This window comes from Pangasianodon hypophthalmus, chromosome 5 (genome assembly GCF_027358585.1).
Source record: "Pangasianodon hypophthalmus isolate fPanHyp1 chromosome 5, fPanHyp1.pri, whole genome shotgun sequence".
Classification (NCBI taxonomy): domain Eukaryota; kingdom Metazoa; phylum Chordata; class Actinopteri; order Siluriformes; family Pangasiidae; genus Pangasianodon; species Pangasianodon hypophthalmus.
This window is the reverse complement of record NC_069714.1, coordinates 12,945,460-12,970,149: the sequence shown is the minus strand read 5'-3', so window position 1 is coordinate 12,970,149 and position 24,690 is coordinate 12,945,460. Positions and strand designations below refer to the sequence as shown.

Below are 24,690 nucleotides of genomic sequence, written 5' to 3'. Positions count from 1 at the left end.
AGTTTCTCTCTACAGTAATGCTAAGTTGCTGCTGTGAACATGGTACTGAGGAGGAAACCTAACCCCCAATAAGGACAGGTATACAGGGACACTGCCTGACTGCACAGGAGGAAAGCATCCCACCTTTCAACAAATGTTTAATGGTTTAATGAGATAGTATGTGGGAAGAATGTGTCTTTTGTGTGGGTTTTGTCATACAAACCTGTAGACTGCTCTGCTTTTTACATATAAGGGAGTATGAGGTGTCTGTTAAGCAGTAAAAAATGTCAGCAATGCCATCACACTCCATATGGCTTTCCTGAACATATCTCAACTGCTTCCTGCAATTACTGTATACTGATACCCGATAATGTGTGATGAGAAACAGTGACAGGTTCAGTGCAAATGCTTTCAATATGGCTTTTCAGTGAAACGAAACATCTGCACATCTGCTCTGTACAGCTGGGGAAATACAGTCTATATACATATATCTGTGTGTATTTGTGTGGGTTAGTAGGATAATCTCCTTTAGTAGGGCAAACTGAGGCTCTGTGGCTGTGTATTCCAGAGAAATGATTACACGATTGAGAGGCAGAGACCTATCTCTCTCCTGTGGAGCCAGACATAGGACTGAAATAAGGGATTCATAAATACTAATGACACACTGCCAGCCAATGCTATGTATTAAAATGAAAAGCTATCACTATCACTAACTTGTATAATATTTTTCTGATTCAAATACTGAGTAATTCTTAGACTATTTGAGACATACATCATGTCAAGACCAAGCTCAAGAACCCTTAGTTTTGTCTGTGCAGTGTATCTTGAATGCACTCCACCTTCTCTGCAAGCACAATGGACCACACCTTCACCTTAAGCATCTCATTCAGAAACATTTTTAGACCTAAATTATAATGATCCACACTGATCCACACTTTATAATGATCCACACTTTATTACTGCCACTTCCAGACACTTAGATATTTACTATTCAGATTTAGTATTTACTATTTATTATACTTGTATTTACTGTTCTGCCTGATTTAATAGCACACGTCACTTTACTCTGCCATTGTACACCACTGTATCCTTTACCATCACATAACAGCATCATCCCAACCTTAATATCCAAATATGTGTTTGTTGAGCCTCGTCACAAGCATTTCAATGCTTATTGTACCCAGTGTAACTGGGCAAATGACAAATAAAAGACTCTTGACTCTTGAGAAACCCTTCCTTATCAGCGGTTCTCCTTCCACAAGAGAACACCAGCATCCCAGACCCAGCAGAACAAAGAGAACAGACAGAGGTCTTGGGAATGCCTTTGTTCAGAGGGAACTATGTCTAAATGACCCCTATGTAGGCACAATGTGAGCCCAGAGAAAAGAAAAAGAGAGAAGTGTCACAAGAGGGAACCTGCCATAAGAAGGCACATTAAGGGCATGTTATGGCTGGGATGACTGACTCATCCCAGCCAAAGACATTTGTTCTGTTCTGCTCTTGTTAAAGAACAAGTGTAGAAACAACTGGGTGTAAACTGACCTGAGATATGCAGATGCAAAAAGATAAAAATCTGCCTGAACAGCAGAAACCTGAAGACTCATCCAGACATCATGTACTTCATTTGTAATGCATAAAACAAACACTTAGTTTGAGCTAAGCTGTCGAGAGGGATTCCTGTGGATTTTTCCTCTGGCAGCCCAAACTGGTTTACTTTCTACAGTATGTAAATGACCAATAAAGTTCACACACACACACACACACACATACACACATACACACACACACACATGCACAAATACATGTGCAGAAAGGCCTTAAAAAATCCACATGCAACATTACCTTGGCAATGCCAACTTAATTGCCTTTGTATGCTGCCATTATCTCAAGCGTTCCCATAGTATAGTAACAGTTAACAGATGCAGGTTCATAAACATGCACTTTTACACAATTTACATTCAAGTGCAGAATAAAAAAAACAAAGACAAACACACATGCATACAAAATGGTTTTGAGGTTTTTTTGTTTTTGCTTTTTAAACTTTTATTATACCATAACAGTAAATCTTCCAATTAAAAAAGCTCATCAGATAAGCCAAATTCCTTTGCGTCAGTCTTTATCTCAAGTCAACGATTTTGTCCTTTCCCTCTGGCCCACCTTCCCATCTGTCTTTACTGCAGTTTCCGGAAACATGCTTCCTCTACCACTTACTTCCGTCAAAGCCCTACAACATGCCTGATCTGATCCTGATTTATATCTTGTAGGGATGTACTGAAATTTCAGCCACCAAAGATTTTTTGGCCAAAATTGGCCAAAACCGACACTATAAATTTTCAATCAAATAAGTACAAGTGCATAAAATGTGCTAAAAATGTTCCGGTTACAAAAGCTGATCTCATCTGTGTGACAGTCTGGGAAAGCTGTAAATGTAAAGCTGTAAATGTAAATAAAGCTGTAAATAAATACATTTTTAAAAATGGCCATTTTTGCCCATTTTTTTGTCTGGTTATTATATGCTTGACACCTCAATTTTTTTGTCTGGTTATTATATGCTTGACAACTCCCTGCAGTTATCATACACACAGCATAGAGATGAATTTTATCACTGATGGGCCAACAAGTTTCAGAAACAGAAATGTCTCCCTTGCTTTTTTTTTAGCATTTTGCTCTGCCCCAACACATTTGCTTATTTCAGTGACAACAAAGTCAGCAACCTTTTTCCCCCATATCCATGATACGTGAACGCACTTGACTGATAACATCAACTGGTCATTGTGGAAATAAACCGACTGTATTTTTGGAAGGAAGTTGACGCAAAGAATAATCAATCATTAAAATGATTTTATTATTATTACTTTATTTTATTTTTATTAAAAGAAAAATGCTGCAGCAGTACCTTCCAGAATGCAGGCACTCCATATCTGAGAGGTATCAGATCCTGTTCCATCCAAATCCGGCACAGATCGAGTACTGTGTTTAATTACTTGTTTCTGTTTAAGACCAATTAGCGATATTTTTCAGTATGACAAAATGGGACTCAGATATTTTTGTAATTCACATATATGAACAAACATACTGTAATTTTAGAAAGTTTGATATTATACATTTTTTTTGTTTATTGTCTGCTTAGATTTGTGGACCAATTACCTCTAGAAAGGACTGACTTCAATAATGAAATGTCCATTACAGTGTAGTTATTTAATTTAGCACTGATTAATCACTCTCTTCATTAATGAATGACTTTCTAAGAGTAACAGCAATAAACATGCAATTCTCACAAGAAGACCACATCACCATGGTCTTTACACAGTTTGGTCTAAAAAGCAGAAGAATTAAGAATTAGGAAAAAAAATCGAAACTGAGACTGAAGAGAGAGATCTGAGAGAGAGACAAAGGCGAGCATATAGGAGGAATCTTCCTTTGGCCCTTTCCGTGAGCAGCTGTAGGTCAAAAGTGCCTGTTTTACTCCCATCTCCCATGGGGAAGTTTCTGGAAACCTCCAGACTATGTTCCATCTCAAAAGCATGGGAACTGTTTAGAACAAATTGTGTACATGAATGCATGTGCAACAAATAGAGAATAAATAATGACAAATCCAATGGAATAGAGACAAAAATACATAGTAATTGTAAAGAATAACATGAAAATATAAATCATTTGTCTCAGTATTGTTCATATTAGGCGAACAATAAGACAAAAGACATTTTCTGCTATTTTTGTGAATGTAATGCAATTTGATGAGTGTAAACCAAAACACAGATTATTGAAACCAGAGAGGAAGAGAAAATGAGCTTGCACTATCCCAGTTTGATATTCTGGCTCTAGTCCAGTGTCAACAACTCGTCCTCAAACCGCTCTGAGCAGCCAAGCACAGCTGGATCTCTCCACACCAAACTGGTTCTCAGTCAAAGAAAACTGAACTTCAACTCCCAGGGGCCCACAGCTCTAATCAGTGCTTCCTGTTCCTGACATGGCTAAATGAACCAGGAGATTAAGCAAGAGCTGTATTGCACACAAAATTTTTCTCTCGTCCAGAAACATTCTAAACCTTTTCTATTTAAATGTTGTCTCTGATGTCAGTAGGAAAGCTTATGTTGTTAATTCAATAATTTAAAAATGAAAAAGGAGTATGATTTAAAAAAAGGAAAATGCCAATGTAGAACTGAATCTGGTCATTCCACCTTTCATGGCCATGATGGACTGAGTTTGGATTAAAAGTTATGCCTGTAAGGAATTGTATAAGCATCTCTTTCTAGGAAATGAAGGAGGTCTTGTGGAAGAAAAAAAAGACTGGGGGAGTAATAAGGTTAACAGAAAGGGAAAGACAGTGGACAGGTCTGGGATTTCCCAGGAAAAAAAGGAATTAATTTTCCTGAAGATACAAACTTACATTCAGTCATTACCTCATGATTGAGACAAATGTGTTTTTTGTGTTTATTCCTAAATTTCTATACACTAAGTGTATATCATATTTCCATGTATGTTTTTCATTGTGTGCACTGTGTATTACACATAGCAATTTCAAATCACATTGCACACACTAACCACAAGGCAATGGTGAGTCAATGTGTCACTCAAAGAACCAGGTGAGATCGTAATCTAGCCAAGAGTGTGGGCCAAAAATGTTTTACCTTTTCAGAAATTTGCCTTATGAAGCTATCTATTGTTTCAAGGGTGGATAAATCAGTAGTCAAGCAGATTTTGTTAATGGCCCAATTTATTTTTATTCTTAGTTGCTTGGCAGACAAGTAGTTTTCAACAACCAAAAAAAAAGCCCTACTTCTTACTGACTTTCACAAAATACAAATTTTCATTGGATATGTACTTATTTTTAAACTTAAAGCGCTTCACGGTGATGTGACTCGCCTCAGTCCTACACATGTTGGCTGAGGATGGATCTTGCTGACCGTAGAACATTTTTTTTAACCTGTGTGCATGGATATCAGATGATTTTTTTCATAATCAGGATTATGCAGTGATGTGGGAACACTGACAAAACACTCTCCTCTTAGCAAAACACCTAACCACCTCACAGTTAAACAGGTCAAAAGACATTGTCTAGACTCTAATAATATCTATTACGTGTGGACATGGACAGGGGACCACATCTTACAGCCAAAATGTTCTCCAATGACCTACTGACTTTTTTTCGAGGGCACAAACAAAATATGCTACATGATCACATAATTGTTTGCTCCCTTAGTCTGTATTAGTGCCTTAACTAGCTAACTAACATGCCTTATTTTTTTATGTTATGTAATGCTACCACTTTTAGCCTCGTCAATTAAGCAACCAAAACATGGGACCGGGCAGCACATTGAAGCTTTCACTTGCCTGGTAGACTAGCTAATGAATTTATGATTTGCCCACCCCTTTGTATTATACATGTTCACAAGCATTATTGTTTAATTGCTTGAAAGAATACATAAACTATAATAATGAATAACTTTGATTTTACTCATACACCAGTACGTGTTCAGTAAAATGAGGGCACCTGTACTCCAAGGTGGTCTGTTACTGTTTCTAATGAACAAAACACAAACACAGCTGAGACTTAGCTCATTCTCACATACCACCATCTAAAAGCCATTATCCATCTTCCCCCTCAGGACAAGCAACGTGATCAGCACTGCATGGGGAGAGTGAGGGAAACAGAGAGAGATGACATGGGAATGTTGTTTCCTTGACTACCATTGCCAAAACTGGACCACCACCCTCTGTAACTTCACAGAGACAAATAGAGAGCGAGAAATCATACACTATGAGGGGTGGCTAACAGCCTATAAAAGGAAGTAAGGAAAGCCCTGGAATCCATGGGAGTCCACACATGTTTGTCTGAACTGAGACTGTAGAGACTGTACTACATTACCAACCAACTCCAACTTGTCATAAATCTATACAAAATAATCCATAACAAGTGTAGGAAAATCAATATAGTTTCCAATATTTTTTACAAATAAAAGATGTAAAAGTTGTGATTGCATAAGTTTTCATACCCATTGGTGTGAACCCCTTTACTTAGCTCGTGTGCAACCAGTTGCCATCAGACATCACATAATTAGCTGAATGTGTTCCACTTGTGTGCAATTAAGTGTCCCATGGTCGCTACATAGATACACCTGTTCCTGGAAGGACCCATAGTTTGTTAGTTATTATACCTAAACAAACAGAAGCATGACCACCAAGGAGCTCTTCAAACAAGTCTAGGACATGTGCTGAAAAAATCAATCAGGATTTGTTTATAAAAATTATTCCAAACTTTGATCATCCCAAAGAGCAACACTAAACCCATTATTTAAAAATGGAAAGAATATGGCACATACTTAAATCTGCCTAGAGGAGGTTTTCCACCAACTAGCAGCCTATAAACTCCGCCAAGAGTTAATGACCAGGTAAGGTGGGCATTAATCAGCGAAGCCAACCAAGAGGTCAAGGGTAATGCTCAACATGATGCTACCATGCTTCACTGTGTGGATGGTGTTCTCAGGGTAATGAGCAGTGTTTGTGAAGATTCATGACATATAATCCCAGTTAAGTCCATTTCGTTTCCAGTTAACACCACACAATGTGGAAAAGTTCAGGGGAAATAATACCAGCTAATACAATACAATACACTGTTTACAGTATACTTGGATGCCCTGTATCGGATTCATCACTTCACAAAGGACCTTAGAGCACTATATGGCCCTGGCACTACACTGGCTTTATGAAATCACTTATGCTGAATGCACATTATCTGCTACAAAAGAAGACACTGTAACCCCCAATACCCCCACCATAACCCTGTTCCATAAAAAGGCTTACAAACGCAGAGGATGATGGCCATGAGGTGTGATGTGATAAAGACCAACATGTCATGGGCTTACTTTAAGAGTGACCAGGTGACCAGCTGAAGTGTGTATTCCTGCACCATTAACCACCCATCACCCTTTAAATCCCAGCTGTATGAAGTGGAAACCACAACATACCCATCTGCTTGTGTGTGACATCACTGAAGATGTCTGCTAGTCAGTAAGCAATCATTCATCATTACATGACATCATTGGAATCCTCCTAGTCTCCTGTCATATAATTATGTACACCATTCTAGCTCATTCTACATCATCTGATTTGGTTATTATGAACGTCTGTGTTGGCCCCCTCTTTTCGGTTTGTTTGGACAGGTGTGAACATATCATTTGAACTCAGATTAGAATCTATTCAACCACACCAAGATCGAGATCAGGCTCTGCTCTCAACACAATACTTAATTATTCATGAAGTTATTTGAAGACTTGTTATTTGTAGACTTGTGCATATTATACAGCATCTACTCTCAGAGTACTCATTGATAAAAAAGCAATTGATTTAAGTACCTAAACATGACTTTGAGCCAATAATTTTGTCCATTTATCTTTGCCACTTTCAAAACTAATTTTGTTTGAGTTGGGTAATGTGAGTGCTATCTGCAGTAAAATAATGTAAAATAGTAAGCATTCCCTTTGATATTCTTATATTTAAATAATTTTAGCACAAATAAAATAGTAAGTATCAAAGGGAACATTTGAAGTTTTTGTAATGGCAAGATAAAATTTGTGTTAAAAAAAGCTTGAAATGTTTAATTAATTGAGTAATCAGTTGAACTTAAGATAATTTTGGTCATACCTCTAACACATACTACTTTTCTCTATGTTAAACATATTTAGTCTATACTGACCAATGTAACATTGAACATGGAAAGATACAGCAAAGGGACTTCTTTTCTGGGAAAGTAATCTTAAAGATATTTTTTGGCATGTAACCGCTTCCTGTTTCTGACTTTCTCAGCTAAATGACCTGGTAAACCCATTAGTTTACCACAGGACTATTTTAAAATCAGGATGTTTAGCATTGTCTCTAAACAGACTTACATCCTCTTATATGAAAGATAGAGACAGGAAGAGAGAGAGATGGAAGCATAAGCAAAAAAAAAAGAAGAGGTTGTAAAAATAAGTAATATGTAGGGCAGTTTTTCCCTTAAAATGAAGGCCATGATGTTCCTTTAGATTAGAGCTTGTGTTTCTTGAAACTATCAGCACACCTTTTATTAAGCAGCTAATTTAGGGGCCAATAACAATACAGCAGTGTTGCTTTTCCAGACACACGTCATAGAGCATAGAAGTCTTGTGTTTTTTGGCAGGCAAAAATCTCTGCGCCAATACAGGGACAAGAAGGTTTCAGGACAGAGAAAATGGGCAAAACCACCAGAACCCATTTACTGAACACCATGCTGCATCTGGTATTCAGTAAAAGGGCACATTTCAGTAAAACATTAAATGTGCTTCAACAACCCAGCTCACATTCACAAGGAATGTGTATACAAGTGTATTAAAGCAACATTAATGACCAATTAGACCTACACAGATAGGCTGAACTAATTAAAATGAAAGCAACAAGCTCCTCAACACATGGTCTTCTCATCTGAGACTCAATTCCTTTCCCACAATACACAATAGATCTTCCCTCAATTGTCTCCTGTTTCAGAGGGGATTATTTTGGCACATGATATAGCGACCATTTTCCTGTCCTTATCACTCATAGACATCTCGCTTTGCCTAGATCAACGCCTTTCCTCTCATGCAAATCAAAAGGTGCACCCACCCATCTCACATACACCCAGACAACCTCAGGGAGCACCTGCGGGCAAAACCATGCCATAGTCAGAGGGGTTTCCCCAAAGAGGATGGACACTGCTAAACTAGTAGTGGCAAATGTGCAAAACATTTTTACAGACAATGGCTATGTAATGTGGGGTGGCCTGGGAAAACCTTTCACATGGTGACATTTTCTACTACACTATATATAGTTCTGAAAACTACTGCTGTCCTGAACTGAAACATGTTTCTCTTTAGCATCAACCATCTCAACCAGGGGTGCACAAAGTACAGAGAAATTATACTCAAGTTAAAGTATAGACAGTATGTCAAAATTCTTACTCAGTTAAAAGTGGATGTATCCAGCCAGAAATGCACTCAAGTGAAAGTAAAGCTGCTACATTTATATGTAATTAAAAAGTAATAAAAAGTAAAAGCTTTTAACTGATGCAATTAAGTTAATTAAGTTACATGTTTTCATGTAAAAACTAACTTTTAATACTAATCCATCCATAACCGAGAAGACGATTGTTTTAAAGTAGTGTTGCTAGTTGCTAGTTGCTAGTGTTACTTTCAGTTCTGCCTGAAAACATCAGTCAATCTAGGTAACTTTGCAATATTTAGCTAGAATTTCACGTGAGGGGTGTTCGTACTCAAGTTCTACACTGCAGTACAGTGGCTTATGCACCTTCAGTTGCACACAGGTAGCTATAACATTAACTATATTGTGTAGCATGAGACTACACAACTAACCAATGATGAACTGGCAATGATGAACTTGGTTTTTTTTTCCTACATTGATGAACCTGATTGGTTGCTAAACTGAAACAATTGTGCTAAATTGAGCTCATTAGACTGAAAGATAACGTACAGATATTGGCTAGATGAGAAAAGAAGAGACCATCTATATTTGTAACAATTACTTTGAAGGTCTAAATTAAAATGTTAGGAGTAAAAAGTTCTTTTTCTTGGAAATGTAATGAAGTAAGGGTACACATAGTATTCAATTTCAATAATACTCAATTAAAGTATAAATACAACTATTATAAGAAATACTTATATGTACAATAACAAAATACAATTATGCAAGTATTTTACACCTCTGATCTCAACCACAAGTAAAGTTATAGGATTTTAAATTCCGGTTACCTCCAAATGTGAAGAATGGAGAAAACGGCATCTAAAAAGTCTATTCCAGCTGCAACACACATGCATCATGGACATTTTGAGAGAGTTTTGACATTTTGACTACAAGCTGAATTGATTAAGCTCCTGCATGAGAAAATAAGACAAGGCTCCAGACATCTTTGTACAGTCCAAATGGTTTTCCCACCACATTTGTTAAACTCTCTTTATCCAACAAGATCATAGAAGGAAGATAGCCTAGGCAAGATTTAAAAGTTAATCAAACATTTTCATGCCTTTTTGGTAAAATATATTTGTGCTTTCTTAAAGATGAACACTCAATGTACGTTATAGATGGAAAAACTTAATTTTGGGCAAAACCTGATTTTTTTTGGCTGGCTGCAGAATTCAGCCACACAACAGCTGGTGATTTTTCCAAGACCGTCACAGTAATATTAGCAATTTACCATATAATGCCTCTGATAAAACTGAGTCAAAAAGAATGTGCATGGGAAAGTATGTGATCATCATGTTCTATGTCAAATCTTACTCTAGAGCCAGGCTTTTGTCCCATTGTTCAGCATTTACTGCTTTCCTCCTACATTCAAATTCAAAGCCAAACAACCCATTTTGAATTCTACTTACACAAATAATATGAACATATGATGCCTTTGCATGAATCAGATACAATGCTTTAGTTTTAGGGATTTATCTGGTAACTGTATTCAATTCACAAGTCTAACAGATGATTTCGCTAGGATAAAGAATCTTGTTCTATAAGTTTTATTTGCATATTTAGTGGCTTTTCAACTGCTGTTTCTTCTACTGACTGGTGCAATTTAATACCACCTCTAATTTGATTACATGGTCCATTAGGAAATACTGGGATTTTCTCAGGACCTGATTCTAAGCAAACATATGGTATAATTACTCTTATTCCAATTACTCCACCAGATTTCCTGGGAAAAGGAGGAAATCCTATAAGCCCACTTAATATGAAACATCAGCCATTTAGTTGAAATTCATCTTTCATTTAATTATGATAGTGTGTATAATCATAAAAACACCTATAGATAGTATACCAAAAATAAATCCTAAAAGAGGACAAATTCCAAAAGTATATCTATTTACTTATACTTTAATGCATGCCCACCAATTCTATGCTATGTAAGCTATTCCATGCAAATATAAAAATGTACTCGTACTACTCAGATGTTACTTGATTTTGGCAGTAATCAGATTAATGAAATGGTCATATAAACAACTACTTGATAAATACAGACATCTGGATTTAAGCCCAAAAATTAGGTTATTTGTCACATACAGGTAATGCACATACAGTATGTGTAAGCATAACTGAATGGAGATGAGCTGTCCCAGAAACAGTAGACTCCACTTTAGTGGGTTTGTTGGCAGGTTAAAGGGCAACAAAAAAGGTGCATTCATGATGTATTTAGACAGAAAACCAATTTTTGACTACCTCATGTAGAATCAGGTAGAGATGTTTACATGATTGGAGCTAAGTCTGTAGTCAGTTCATCGCATTGATGAGGTTGTGCAGAATTCTGGAATGATGTTGATCTGAAAATAGCTACTCCTGCAGGTCTGCAATCAGTGTGGCACTTGGGCCAACACAATGCATAAAGTATACCCTTGACACTGTCACAAGCTTTTCATCAGGAAAGCACAAAATCCGATAAGGCCTAAAACAAAGAGCTCCTTTTTTCCACTTTGGCAAATTACTTTACTTCTGAAAAGGCAAAGTATGATATTAATATATTACTGCGGAGTTGTAGTAACTCCTAGGACATGGTCTTCTGCTGGAGAACATGTGAAACCAATATACTGAATGCCACTAGCAGTACTTCCAAAACAACTTATAAGGTTTCTCCAATCTCTGGTGGCAAACTGTAAAAGTTTCATGACATTTAAAATGCACAAAGGAAAACACACAGGACAGGAACAAATCTAGATGTACACGAGTGAAATTTTTATCTTTCCCACATGGGTCTTTACCTTTGAACAAAAATGCCTGTGTTGACCTTTACATCTTCTATAATGGATACTAAACATAACATACAATAGTCAGTCCTCAGACCACAAAGAATAATGCCTGGAGTTTTCCAGACTATTAGTATAAGACGTGCATCATTTCATCCCTTATTTGCTCATATAACCATTCACTGTAGTGGCCAATAACATGCTTTGGAAGCATGACATGCTTCTGTTTACTTATGTTAGCACTGCATTGCATTAGCATTGGACATTATTGATGGACAGATGTGAAAACATGGTCAGTTTACTCCTGTTTTAGATCTAAATTAAAAAAAAAAAAAAACTGCATTCAGGACCTAAACATTTATAATATATATTGTCCCATAAGGTTTTGTTTTGATAGTTTAGATTGAGACAACGGTAGAAAAAAAAAGTACACAACATGTACTTTTGTCTAATTAAAACAGTTTTTATAATACTCATTGTTGCACTGTTTCCAACAATGTTTTCCGTGTTTGTATGATAAAATCTCACAACCTTATACGGAAAAATATGATGAAAAGCTTCACCAGAAAAACTTATCACCATAAATGGTTAATAACCTGGTTGCCATTCCATGCTCGTAGGCAGCTCATAGGCAGGGAAGACAGAAAAGCTCATTTTAAACCATTTTATTAAACAAAATGTGATATGCATGCTGCTTCTGCATGCTGCAATGCTTTCAGCTGTAACTGAAATGTAGTAAGGTATAACATTATATTATAATAACATTTCATATTACTGTTAAATGCTTATTAAATGACATCTTTAATACCACATAGATTTTTTTAAACATTTGAAACCATGTTGTCAGGGCCTTTACTAACTAACTAGCTCGTTACCTCCCTGGTCTCTGCTATTCCACCACACTTACCATAACAGTCTTTCATACTGGCTGTAACAGAAATAAAACCTCTCCCCCGGATATAATGCGCTCCACTGCATGGCTTGATATGAAGTGACTTTCACCACTTCCTACACTCTTCTCCTTATCCCTAAACAAGCAGATCATATCTGACAGAGATACAACCATGCATTTCAGCAACAGCAGCAATTATGTTCTCATGGCGCCTCTGATAGGTGCATTTCACTTTGGCATTGAGAGTACTGTAGTACTACATCAGGACTTTAAAAAAAAATCACAGAAAAATTAAACATGATTTTAAAAAAAGTTTAAATTAAACTGCAGGAGTGTATATCTTTAACTCTGTTATCTAGCAGCTCAGGTTAAGTCAGTCTTGTCAGGTTTATACAGTTCTGATAATAAGTACTTTATATTTACTATGGCTAAAATTAGTAATTCATTAACAATTACAATAATTGTGTAATAAATAATTACTAACTAATAATTAATTAATAAATAATCTTCTGGAAACACACTGTTCAGCTAAATTTCATAATTTAGTTAGTTGCTCATCCACATTTTAGGGGTATACACTGGAGATAAATCAATCAGTCCCTCAGATAGTACATGAAATGTTGCGACGTTGGAGCAAAAACACTCACACACACTAACATATTTTCACCAAAATATTTGAGCGCATACCAATGATCATTTCTGGGATTATTTATTGGAGAGCATCAATGGCAATTTGTTTTCACAGGATTCCTTCATAACCATGCCATAATTAGATAAATTCATATATCACTACTGCTGTGCAAATCCCAGCAAACTAAAGTGATAACTGTTAGGGGTATAACACAATGACACTATCTCTATCTGTATCTGTTTAGTGCTCCAGTACTAACCCTCCAGCTAGCTGTTCCCTATCACACAACACCTACCAACTGAGGACGAAGGCTAGCAGTCTAATTTAAACCACTGCAAGCAGTTACTATGGATCGATGATCCTTTTAAATGCACCACACAGCCACTCGTGTTCACATCAAATGAAGGTGGTCTTTCTTTTCCCAGGAGCTTTATATCTAACCACTTCCATGGCCCACAAGCTTCATATTTGACTGCTCACTCATGCCCATGAGCTTCATGTCTGACAGCTCGCCAGCTTTCAAGTAAAAACCTCCCATTTGTGTATTTTTTATGCTGCGTCCCTGCACACCTCTAGTCTCAACCTTTCTTGCAATCTTTCTGAAGTCTGTACCTGCATCTGTTTAGAACACATTATCTGTTCATTCCATTCATGTCTGTTCATGTATTCATATGCAGGTATATCCCTGATACCTTTGTTGTTTTTATAGCTTATTTAAATTACATATTTTTTTATGTAATTATTGCTATTTTACTTTTACTTTACACTTTAACTGAAATGCTTTACACTTTTACTTTTACTTTACACTTTAACTGAAATGCTTCATCTGGATCAGATGTCCAGATGAAGCATTTCAGTTAAAGCTGTTTCCTTATAGCCTCTATAAAATAATTCCCTTTCCGAGGTCTATTTAGTTGTGTTTTAATGCTTTCTTTGAAGAATTTAACTAGAAGGTATGCAAGTTTATCTGCAGACCACAACATGCCATTCCCTTTCCGATAGTAATTAATGTGACATGTTCAACCCAATTTCTACCACATAGTGTGTACATACAGTGAGGGGAGCTAAGTACTCAAATCGTGTTTGTTATTTAATATACTTCCAGTGCATATAAGCACTTCAAATTTACACAAATAATATCTTTTGACTTTGTACTCATAATTATGCACAAAAAATATTCGGACACCACAAATGACCAACATTAGTATTAGCTTTGTTGCAAAGCTGTTGTTGGCAACTACAGCTTTGCGACGTCTACCATAAGAAGTGATTGTTCAAGTAGTGGTTCGATGTTGGCCCATTCCTCTTGGCAAATCATCCATAAATCATCCTCCATAAATTTTCAATGAGATTCAAGTCACAATAGGGCCAACCAAGAACTTCTTGAGTTATTTTGTTTGTATGTTTGGGGTCTTTCTTCCCAAATTCACTTTCTTGGCTAATAAGATTAAATTCTATATAAACTGGACAGTTGAACACTGGAAAAATGCAGCCTGGTCTGATGAATCTTGATTTCTGCTGAGGCACACAGATGGTAGGGTCAGAATTTGGTGCCAACAGCATGAATCCCTGGACCCAATCTGCCTTGTGTCAACAGTCCAGGCTGGTGGAGGTTGTATAATGGTGTGGGGAATGTTGTCTTGGCACACTTTGGGCCTTTAACACCAATCAATCATCACTTGAATGCCACAGCCTATTTGAGTATTGTTGCTGACCATGCGTATCCCTTCATAGCCACAATTTACATCTTCTAATGGCTTCTTCCAGCATGATAATGCACCATGTCACAAAGCAAAAGTCATCTCAAACTAGTTTCATGAACATGACAGTGAGTTCAGTGTTCCAGTGGCCTTCCCAATCACCGGATCTGAATCAAACAGAACACCTTTGGGATGTGGGAGAATGAGAGATTCATAGCACCTGAAATAATCTACAGGAATTATGTGATGCAATCATGTCGACCAGAATCTCAAAGGAATGTTTCCAACATTTTGTGGAATCCATTCCACGAAGTACTGAGGCTGTTCTGAGAGCAAAGCGAGGCTCTACTCTGTATTAGTATAGTGTTCCTAATGAGCTCGGTGAGTGTATAATACAGAGTCCAAAACTTTTTCCCTATCAATTTTGTTTTTTAGACATTTTTTTAAAGCTAAGGAATACACAGATTTTTGCTCATATTTATACGTACAAAGTCAAAAGACATTATGTGTATAAATTTGAAGTGGATATATGCACTGGAATTATATTAAACAACAACAAAATGACAACAGTATGAAAAAGTATGTATGTATTTTAGAGCTTTGATGTGCACATTGCTTTGACAGGGTTAAATATCAGGTCCAGCCCTGCTTCAACACTCCCTGGACACTCCCACTTGAGAAGTGCACACTTTCTGGCACTCCAGTGTTGCGCATCAATACCTCATATACTTTTAATGACAAAGCAACTTACTGCGTGAACTTCTGACGTCAGGACGAGGACGACGAGACAAATCAAAAGAACCCTAAAAAAAAAAAGAACAGAGAAAACACGCAAATGAGGGGTTGGTGTATACAGTATGTAGCTCTGCATTATAGAAGCAGTGTGGAAAGTGTTGTGGAGGTTACCTCAGGATGTTCACTAGTCCCCGGTGCTGTGGCTGCATCACTCCCTCCATCCGCAATTTACATTTCATTCTCTCTCTCCTACACGCTCCCTGAGGGACGCCGTTACCACATGGCAGCCCACACACAACCTACAGTTGTGTAAGAGTTGATTAACTTTCCAGAGCCAGAGTAAACGAGTAAAACTCACTGAACATCTTGACCAACAACAAACATCTAAAGTTTTAGCATAAAGCTAACCTTTGACGTGCAGCGTCCGTGGTCGAGAACAAACCTGTTTCTAAACCAGACCTACATTTGCGGGCCATTTTCTTAACTTTCTTTACCTTGAAATTCATGAATGTTGTGTTTATGAATAAAATATATTGTAAATACACCACTTTATGGTGAAAAAAGCCCAACTCCTAAAGTTAATGAGGAATGAAGTAAAGTGAGTGCAGAAGTCAGGCGCGCGCTTACCTCAGCACTCGCGCTCGTGGAGAGGCGAAAGAGACGCGCGCGCTGGAGACGAGCGCGCGAGAGAAGGATAAATAGAAGACGTCCTGAAATCCGACGGTTGAAGCTTCTTTTAGAAGAAAATGTTAATCTCTGCTTGGTCTGTCGCACTTTGGAGACACTTTCTCTGAACTATGTTGAAAAGTGAGTGCTTGTTTGGCACACAGGGCTGTGCTCGGGCGTGCTGGAGGTGGTGGGAGGTCTGAGGGGGGTGTGTTACACTCATCTACAAGCTGTTGGTTTGGACAGATCCGCATAACGTCGAGAGCAAAGATGCGGACAAAACCTGTAGATTAGGCTCCAGAGCAAAAAGTCGACTTTTAAGGAGGGAGATCAGCATTCGCGCTGTGCTTGTTGTACTGTCTGTAGCGTTGTGCGGGGCAGCTGCAGGCGCCATGCGCGTGCTCAGCGGCTCGCTGCTGCTCGTAGCAGCCGTGTTGTTCAGCGCAGATCCGAGCAGAGCAGAGGTAAGTTCACTTCCATGCAACTGAATACATATTTGTTTATGACAAGGGTGCATTTGACAGATTGTCAGATGGTGTGCAATGTGCGTTATCTGAGTCGATATTCAGATAGAAAATAGTCATGAACTGAAGTGGTACAGTAGTTAGATCCATCACTGCTGAGCTATTCATCACTCTTTATTAACAGTGAACATTTTCAAAGATCAAAGGCAAAACTATACACTTCACTGAATAACACTTTCTAAAAAAAGAAAGTAAAACTGTACTTTGTATACTTTAGATATAAATGGAAATTATATTCATATTTTCTTTTGGTATGACTCTGTATGCTCTATTAGTATGTTTTGTATTATTGGATTAATGCAATAAACTGTATAGTAGTTTAGATGTGTTGCCTTTCAGTACCACTGGTTATGACTTTCCACTGGACAGATAAGTAGTCTTCCTCTCCATTCTGAAGCGCTTGCTGGCCCCTCCTCTGTGGGTCAGGACCTCTGGAAACTGGGTGGAGGCAGTTTGGAGATGGGAGGGTACAGTGAGCTACTAGGGAGTATAGATACCAGAAAGTCTATATAATATGCATAGTATGCATATAAATCATATTATCCCTACATGTGTGCATGATCTGTGTTTATAAAGTGGCCTACATAGCAGCTCAGGAGATTAAAACACCATCTAGATGTAGTTTAGTTTGTATAAATATACCCCCATTGCTTAAACATCTTGCTTAAATTCACTGTATGCCCTTAAATGTACTTAAATGTCTTAAATTTCCAGAAAAAATGAAAAAATAGAGTCCATAGATTTAACAATGAATACCGTTTGGGAGTTTGGGAGTGTTGGTGAAGCATTTACAGAACCTCACTAAAAAACTGAATACACATCGGCCCTGGATTCTTCAGTAATGTGGAAAGGCGTTACTCCTGTAAATGTGTTGTCATTCCTTATAAACTTTGTGTCAAACCTTAACAATGCATAATTTATGACCCATTTTAAATTACTGCTAAGACCATTTCTGACTACAAGTGCTTGGTGCTGGAAATGTCTGGAATAGTTACTAACCTGAAACGCCCACTGCTTAGGTTTAGAGATAGTCCCTTGGAGAAGTTCTTGCACAACATTGTTGAAGCAGGATGTCTCACTGTAATTTCTTAAAAATCACCCCCATGCATATGGTGTGATTAAGTAAAACTCCATATTTAAAAATTCGACTTTATTACAGATTAAACCTACACTCTAGCTAACACACTTTCCATATTTCTGTTCGTATCCTTATGGCCTATAAAGCCTATGCTGATCTTCTAAAGCCCAGTTTGGCTTAACAGTCAGTTAACTGGAACTTACCAGTAGGCCGCTGTGGAAGATAACTACATAATAAAGATTTGATTTTTTTTTCCATACTAAAGACAGTAACTACTTCCTGACCAATAGCAGCTTATCCATAAGGGCAGGTGAGACAGAGCCCCTCATATATCAGCCTTTCAATAATTGTTAATCTTCATAAAGTCCTCATTCACTTCAATACATTAGTATTTTATTAAAATTAAAATTTTATTAAAATACTAATTGCCTTTTTTGAGTGACCAACTTTTTTTTTTTTTAAAATGTTGCTATTTGATTAGATGTCAGCCGATGTTCCATTGATTTGCTGCGCAACCTCGAGGCAGCCGAACTCACCCTATTTAGCTTCCATAGAGTTGTTATCGCACCTAGTAGGAACAAGTTCTAATAGAGGCCCATGTGTTCTATGAATGTTTTCAGTGGGGGTGGAGGGGGGGCAGCAGACAAGACAGTTAATGACAGGGTTTTTTAATGGCAAATTGGGCTAGTTTAAAAATATTCTTTGGCTGCTAAGATCCTTTTTTTTTTTTTTTTTTTTTTTTTTTTTTTTGCACATAATTGGAATGAAATCTAATAGATTTTGACAAACAAAGGCAAAATGTAAGTGCAGACAGTGTGCCTGTGATATACAGAACCATTTTTATTGTATTGGGGGAAGGAAATTTTCCCAATGTCTGAATTTTTTGGGCTACTTTCAGCAGATGTAGCTGGGCTAGAAATTTTGTTGAAACTTGGCAACCCTGGTTAATGATATTAGTTCTTCTATGCATGCCTCGCAGGAAACAAACCAGCTGTATCAAACTTGACCAAAGGTTAAAAAAACACTAGATAAAAATTCACTAGATAGTAGCCTATAGCATAGATCAAGTGTGATAGCCTTCTGACTTTGTTTGAAGCTATATCTTTATTAATGTTGTCCTGCCCCACCAAAACCCTAAAGCCTGAAATGGAGTTCAGTTAGCTCATGATGATCTCTACCTTCCACCTGAAATAGTGTTATTGATCTAGTTATTGATATTATTGAAATCAATTTAATAGATTGCACTACCATATAAGCCTTACAGTTTACGAGCCTCTTGCTCTACTGTGCAAACAGTGTTTTTGTTTATTGTCCAAGATTCCCAAGAGGCCAGGATAACCTCATGTGTCTCCAGATTAGCTCATATCAGATTAGTGTGTCTGCCAGATTTTTCACTTGTTGAGAATCGACCTTGCCAGGGTTGAGGCCTAGAATAAATCCTCTTCGGGTCAAATGCAGTGTACAGCATGTTGAACTGAGCAGACAAATAGTAGAGTGACTTGGAATAATGCAGCTGAAACAACACATTGTTTGGGGATGCATCCTGTTCAGATACAGCAAAGAACGACATCTCATAATAATAAGGATAACTTCTACATATAAACCCATAATGCTAAAACTCAAGTGTACCATCAATCCAAAAAGAAATTTATTTTTAGTTACTTGTATTTATTACTACTTCATTTGTCAAATTCGCCCAATTATACAAATTCCACATTACTAGATTTGAAATTCACCAGACTATCCTGCTTCTTTGAGTTGAAATGGCAGAGGAGCCATTTCATTGCTTTATCTGTCTGATTCCTGGAGGAGGCATGTGCAGAAGGTGGGTGTTTGAAAGGGAGTAGTGGATGAAGATTGAAATCGTGGGAGGGAAATTGTGATAGGCTTCACCATACATATGTTGACCATCCTGTGCAGATCTTACTGTTCTGCTCTCTGTCAGGGGAGGAATGAAAAAATTCGACAACAGAAGAAATAACATTAACTACTGTTTATCTTCCTGACTCTCTGTCCCTTTGCATCCGTTCTTACTCTCTTTTTGGGGACAGTGTGAGAGAGGCGTGGGTGACATAGCCAGCATTTTATACAGCAAGTTTTGTGCCAAAAGCATTAAACAAACAAAAAAGCAAGATCCAGAAGTCCTTACATTTGGGGGCTTTCTCGATCATGGGAAGTTCTCTATTGGTCAATTTTAATGCTATGTTCAGATGTATTCATTGAATTACAGTTTAGTAGAAGTTATTTTGCAGCATTTCTGAATGCATTCTCTGAGAAATTAAAACTGTTTGGGTGAATGTGACCTCATTGATAAAAGAAATAGAAAGGTTTCCCCAATTTGGACAGTAATTAAGTTGATGTTACTACTTAGGTGGAAACTACTGTGTTTATTGTTTAGGATAGGTGACTAGATGTTAATTAGGAAACATTTCACAGAAATTATAACTATCATTCTTCTTTTGATCTGTAAATCCTAAGCTTGTAGATGAAAATCAGCATGACTGCTGTTTTCCCAAACGAATTGTTAAATGTCACTACAAGCTAAAAAGTGAGACGCTACATTCCTTCTTCCAGAAAGTGACTGGTATACCCCCGAGCCAGTCATGTCCACTAATAGGGATTGCCTTTAACTGAGGAACTCCTTTGGGCAAACATTTAGCTACCAACCTGCTATTAGCATGTACTTGAGTTTCCTTTACTGTTTTTTATGAACCTTGGTAGAAACAGTATTTGAATATTTCTGCCAGTTGACTGGTGTCTTATGTCTACAGATATATAACCCACCACTAGTCTGAGATCATTTTCCTGCATATGCTGATCTGGCTTGTATATCATTTTACAGATGCTTGGGTGTGAGCATGCAAAAATTCTGGGTGGTCCTGGAGAACGGTGTCATTAGGTTTTGATGTCCTTAACCCACTTCACTACCCAAAGATCTCCAACATACCCAAAGAGTCTAATAAATCCAAAAACAAACAGTATTATATTTGGAACTCTCATCTTATGGTTTGTACTTATGTAATTTGAAAGTAATAAATAAGCACTGTTTATTTTCTAGTCTTTTTACTATAGGTTGTTACAGGCACAAATCTGCATGTGTGTTTACGCAGTGGAGGTGTCACATATCCTCTTGTGTCTTTGACCCCAAAAAACCTTTGAGTTGTTTGCACAGTTGAGTCCATCACCTATGCATCCTCACAGCAATAATAAATTCTGTCTTAAACTTTAAGACTTCTCAGAAGCTCATGCTGTGATTTGCGGGGCATGAATTGGCCATTGGGAGTTGTGGAATCTCAGCTTCCTACACTGAAATGATAGCTTGAGCCTGGAGAATAGCTGTAGCAGATCCTTTGGTCTCAGCACTGGCAAAGTGCCTGTTCAACTGTCCACATCCTGTTTGCGCCTTCCACCTGCCTTGTCAATCAAATCCTTAAAGCTGACAAACAAGCTTAGAAAAACAAGCGAATGTCTTGGCCTTGCATTAGCTCTAATAAGTTCCAAAACATTTCCTGAATTCAAGGGCTGATTTGAGCCAGAAATGTTTGATTATCATTATTAGTAGTAAAGGGGCATGTGTTGTAGTAAATGTACTACGTGTGTCCATGTGCTGTCACGATTTTAGATTAAAAGATTTTTTTGCACTTACAAGAACAAGAACAGCGGATATCAGAATGATCTCTATTGCCTACAAGCAACAAAGTGCATTGTGGATATCTTCTAAGGTAAATCACTACCCTTAAGGGACACTTAATTTAAGGTTGTAGCTACATGTCATGAGCGCACTGACCAACTAATGATTTTAGTTCAGCAGAACATTTTCTGAACATTACAGTTGAGGAACATTTAGCTTCAAGAATCTGTTACATTTACGTAAGAATCATAATGTTTATTTACATTCTTACAATGTTGCTGTAATTTTTTAGTTTCTATTTTTTTAGTTATTTCCCAGTAAACTGGGAATGTTGTGTTAAGAATGTTCAAATAACATTGTGAAGCAAACCATTTAACAGGAGAAAGATTAAGAACATTGCAGGAACATTGTTTCTGGGATGTTACAGTTTATCCTTCGTGAAACTTGTGGAGTACTTACTGAACATTGTAATAACACTCTCTGTTACCTAGGTGGATGTTCTACACAAAATATTTTCAGACATGGAAACAAAAGGACAAAAAACCACAAATAGTGCACTTTACAGCAAAAGGTGCAGTTTCAGAAATACCACTACTGTTTTTATTTAATTTATTGCCATGGCTACAATCTAAACTGCATGGTCATGTGGGACTTCTGTTTTTTCAGCAGAAGCATGACTGTTGAATTGCTCAGTTGTTTGGGCACAGGAGACCTATTAGTGTTGTCTCTCAGCAGAATCATGTCTAAAGGCATCTAAACAAATTTTGTTAAAATTGCTAGATTGTGTTAAGTCCTAAGGTAAATTAACTTTCCTGTTTCATGCTTAACTCTCCATTTGCTCTAGGCTCATACTGATAGAACAGTGATTTTCAGGTACATGTCCTCTTTTGTCCCCCCGGAAGCTATTATATTAACTGAGCGCATCTAGTGTTTTCTGGAGGCTTGTTAGTGCAGCTGGCTTTGTGGATCGCAAAACATGTGGTAATGGACATGCAGTCCATCACTGCTCTAGGCCATATAAATTATCCATGAGGGAGGATAGTTTAAGATGTCATGACAAAGGTGGGGAATTTGGCCTTGTTTTTTTTTAACAGTTTTTTTTTTTTTGGCTGGTGCAATTTGTGATTAGCTTCATTTATTACATGTTTATTACAGCAGTGTCTTCCCTTATAAAGTACATCATAGTTACAGAAACATGGTGTCAGATGAATGGACGTTATCAAAATGTTCTCTCAAAAACATATGGTAATTAAGCACACAATATTCTAATGTAACTGTTGTTGCATTCTTCCAAAATAAGAGAGAACCCCTTCATTGAGAAAAATCAGTAAATGTGTCATTTTCTCATGTATAAGTAGGTTTTATAGGACTCCATGCAATTCTTGGGAGAACAGTTTACCATTGTTGCATACAGCACCACTCTGAATGTAATGTTTCATATGCAGCCTGATCCTGCTATTGTTTGAAGGGCCAGGAAGGCTAGCTTATTTCCTACAAAGGTCCCTATAACACCCAGATGAAACCAGAGGATGTGGGCCTCTATTTTGGGGTAATGTGTGCATGCATATGTTTCCTGATCAAATTTTCACAATTTTATATTTTTTCAAACTGGCTAGTAAAAATATATTAATCAACTAAACCAGTCATGATACATTTTGCTCTGAGACCACATCAGTGAATAAAACTATTATTTGTTGACAGGATGGAGGTATGAAGAAATATTGATAAACCCAGTGAAGCCTTGTATATCAAATTATATAGATCAAGCTTAAATAAAGATAGTGAAAGTAATTTATGTGTATGCAGTTAAAGCAATTATGTATCTGTGTATTTAAATGAGAGAGAAAGAGAGAAAGAGAACAGGTTTTTAGTCTTTTATGTAAAATAAATGCCCCCATGAGGGCAGCACTGTGGTGTAGCAGTTAGAGTTGCCATCTCAAAGCTCCAGGGTCCCCTGTTTAATACAAAGTTGGTGTTAATGTCTGTCTGTCTGAATGAGTGTATGTAGGTGTGTGTGTGTGTGTGTGTGTGCATGGTGTCCTGCATCTCATTCATGTATTCCTGCCTTGCGCGCAGTGTTTCTGGGATAATCTCCAAATCCACCACAGCCCTGACTACGATAAACCCCCTACTGAAGATAAATGAGTGAATGAAATGTCCCCATTATGAAGTAACACACGATTACTATTACGATCATTCAAAATTAAAAATTAAAGATGGGGAAATTTCACGAAAGATAATGTGTCTTGCTGCACAAACATGCAGCTTTTACAGTATATAAAAACTTTAAAATTTACCTTTTAGTTACTGAGCTCAAGTTTGGTGATAGATATAGCATTATTTACCACCACAATGATAATAAAACCAATGTGTGTGCGCGTGCATATGTATACACACACGTGTGTGCATATGTATGCACACACGTGTGTGACTCATGCCCATCAAATCAGATTTTTTCCTCTAGGTAATACTGAAACATCTTGGTGCTTCTGTTCCTCACAGTTGTCTGAAGTTGTGTTTACTATATATTCATGGCTCTGTACATGTAATAGATGCAGAATCACTAATATCTTGAAAACAGACACTAGCTATAACTGGATTATGTACAGACAAACCTGAAACTGAAATGGAAGACATTGTTTTTATATTTTCTACATTACAAATTATGTTTAGAAGTAATAATTGAGTGAAAATTAAGGCTGTTTCCCTCAGGGATGGAAACCATGCTTTTTCTTAATGCAATGCAGAAAGCTTAAGTTAGCAGTTTCATTATCACTGCACTTACCTGAAGTTTAAATCAGATAGACTTGGCTCAGACTGAAACCAGACACAGATGTTTTGTCACTTAGGCAACCTGTGTTTTGTAACATAATTGTCTATATATAGGGTTTGGCAATGATGTCAATTCCAAAAAAAAGAAATGCCCTGAGTTTCCATTTGAATCCATCCTGTCCTGTTTAACGTATCATGGGAAGAGGCATCCTGTCTGAGAGCGAGTCACTAGTCAGTGTGAGTTTATTGTTAGTACACACTACGTCACACTGCAAGGACGTCATCATGTTTTAAACAACAAGCTCAGAATAAGTTTATCTCAGTTTTCTAGTGCTATGGCTGCG

The 24,690-nt window shown here is 37.3% G+C and overlaps 2 protein-coding genes across 4 annotated transcripts in view; one reads left to right on the top strand and one right to left on the bottom strand.

Moving 5' to 3' along the window:
* Nucleotides 1–16,475, bottom strand: part of col4a2 (collagen, type IV, alpha 2) — a 66,137-nt gene extending 49,662 nt beyond the window's left edge. For both annotated transcript variants that reach the window (XM_026910132.3, XM_026910140.3), the window contains exons 1-3: nt 16,303–16,475; nt 15,847–15,974; nt 15,692–15,743 (exon numbers count right to left, since the gene is read on the bottom strand). In XM_026910132.3, coding sequence (XP_026765933.2) covers nt 15,692–15,743; nt 15,847–15,914 — 120 coding nt within the window. In that variant the 5' untranslated portion in view covers nt 15,915–15,974; nt 16,303–16,475. The remainder of the gene's footprint in view (nt 1–15,691; nt 15,744–15,846; nt 15,975–16,302) is intronic.
* A 116-nt stretch (nt 16,476–16,591) lies between these two features.
* Nucleotides 16,592–24,690, top strand: part of col4a1 (collagen, type IV, alpha 1) — a 45,669-nt gene continuing 37,570 nt past the window's right edge. For both annotated transcript variants that reach the window (XM_026910153.3, XM_053233961.1), the window contains exon 1: nt 16,592–16,805. In XM_026910153.3, coding sequence (XP_026765954.2) covers nt 16,734–16,805 — 72 coding nt within the window. In that variant the 5' untranslated portion in view covers nt 16,592–16,733. The remainder of the gene's footprint in view (nt 16,806–24,690) is intronic.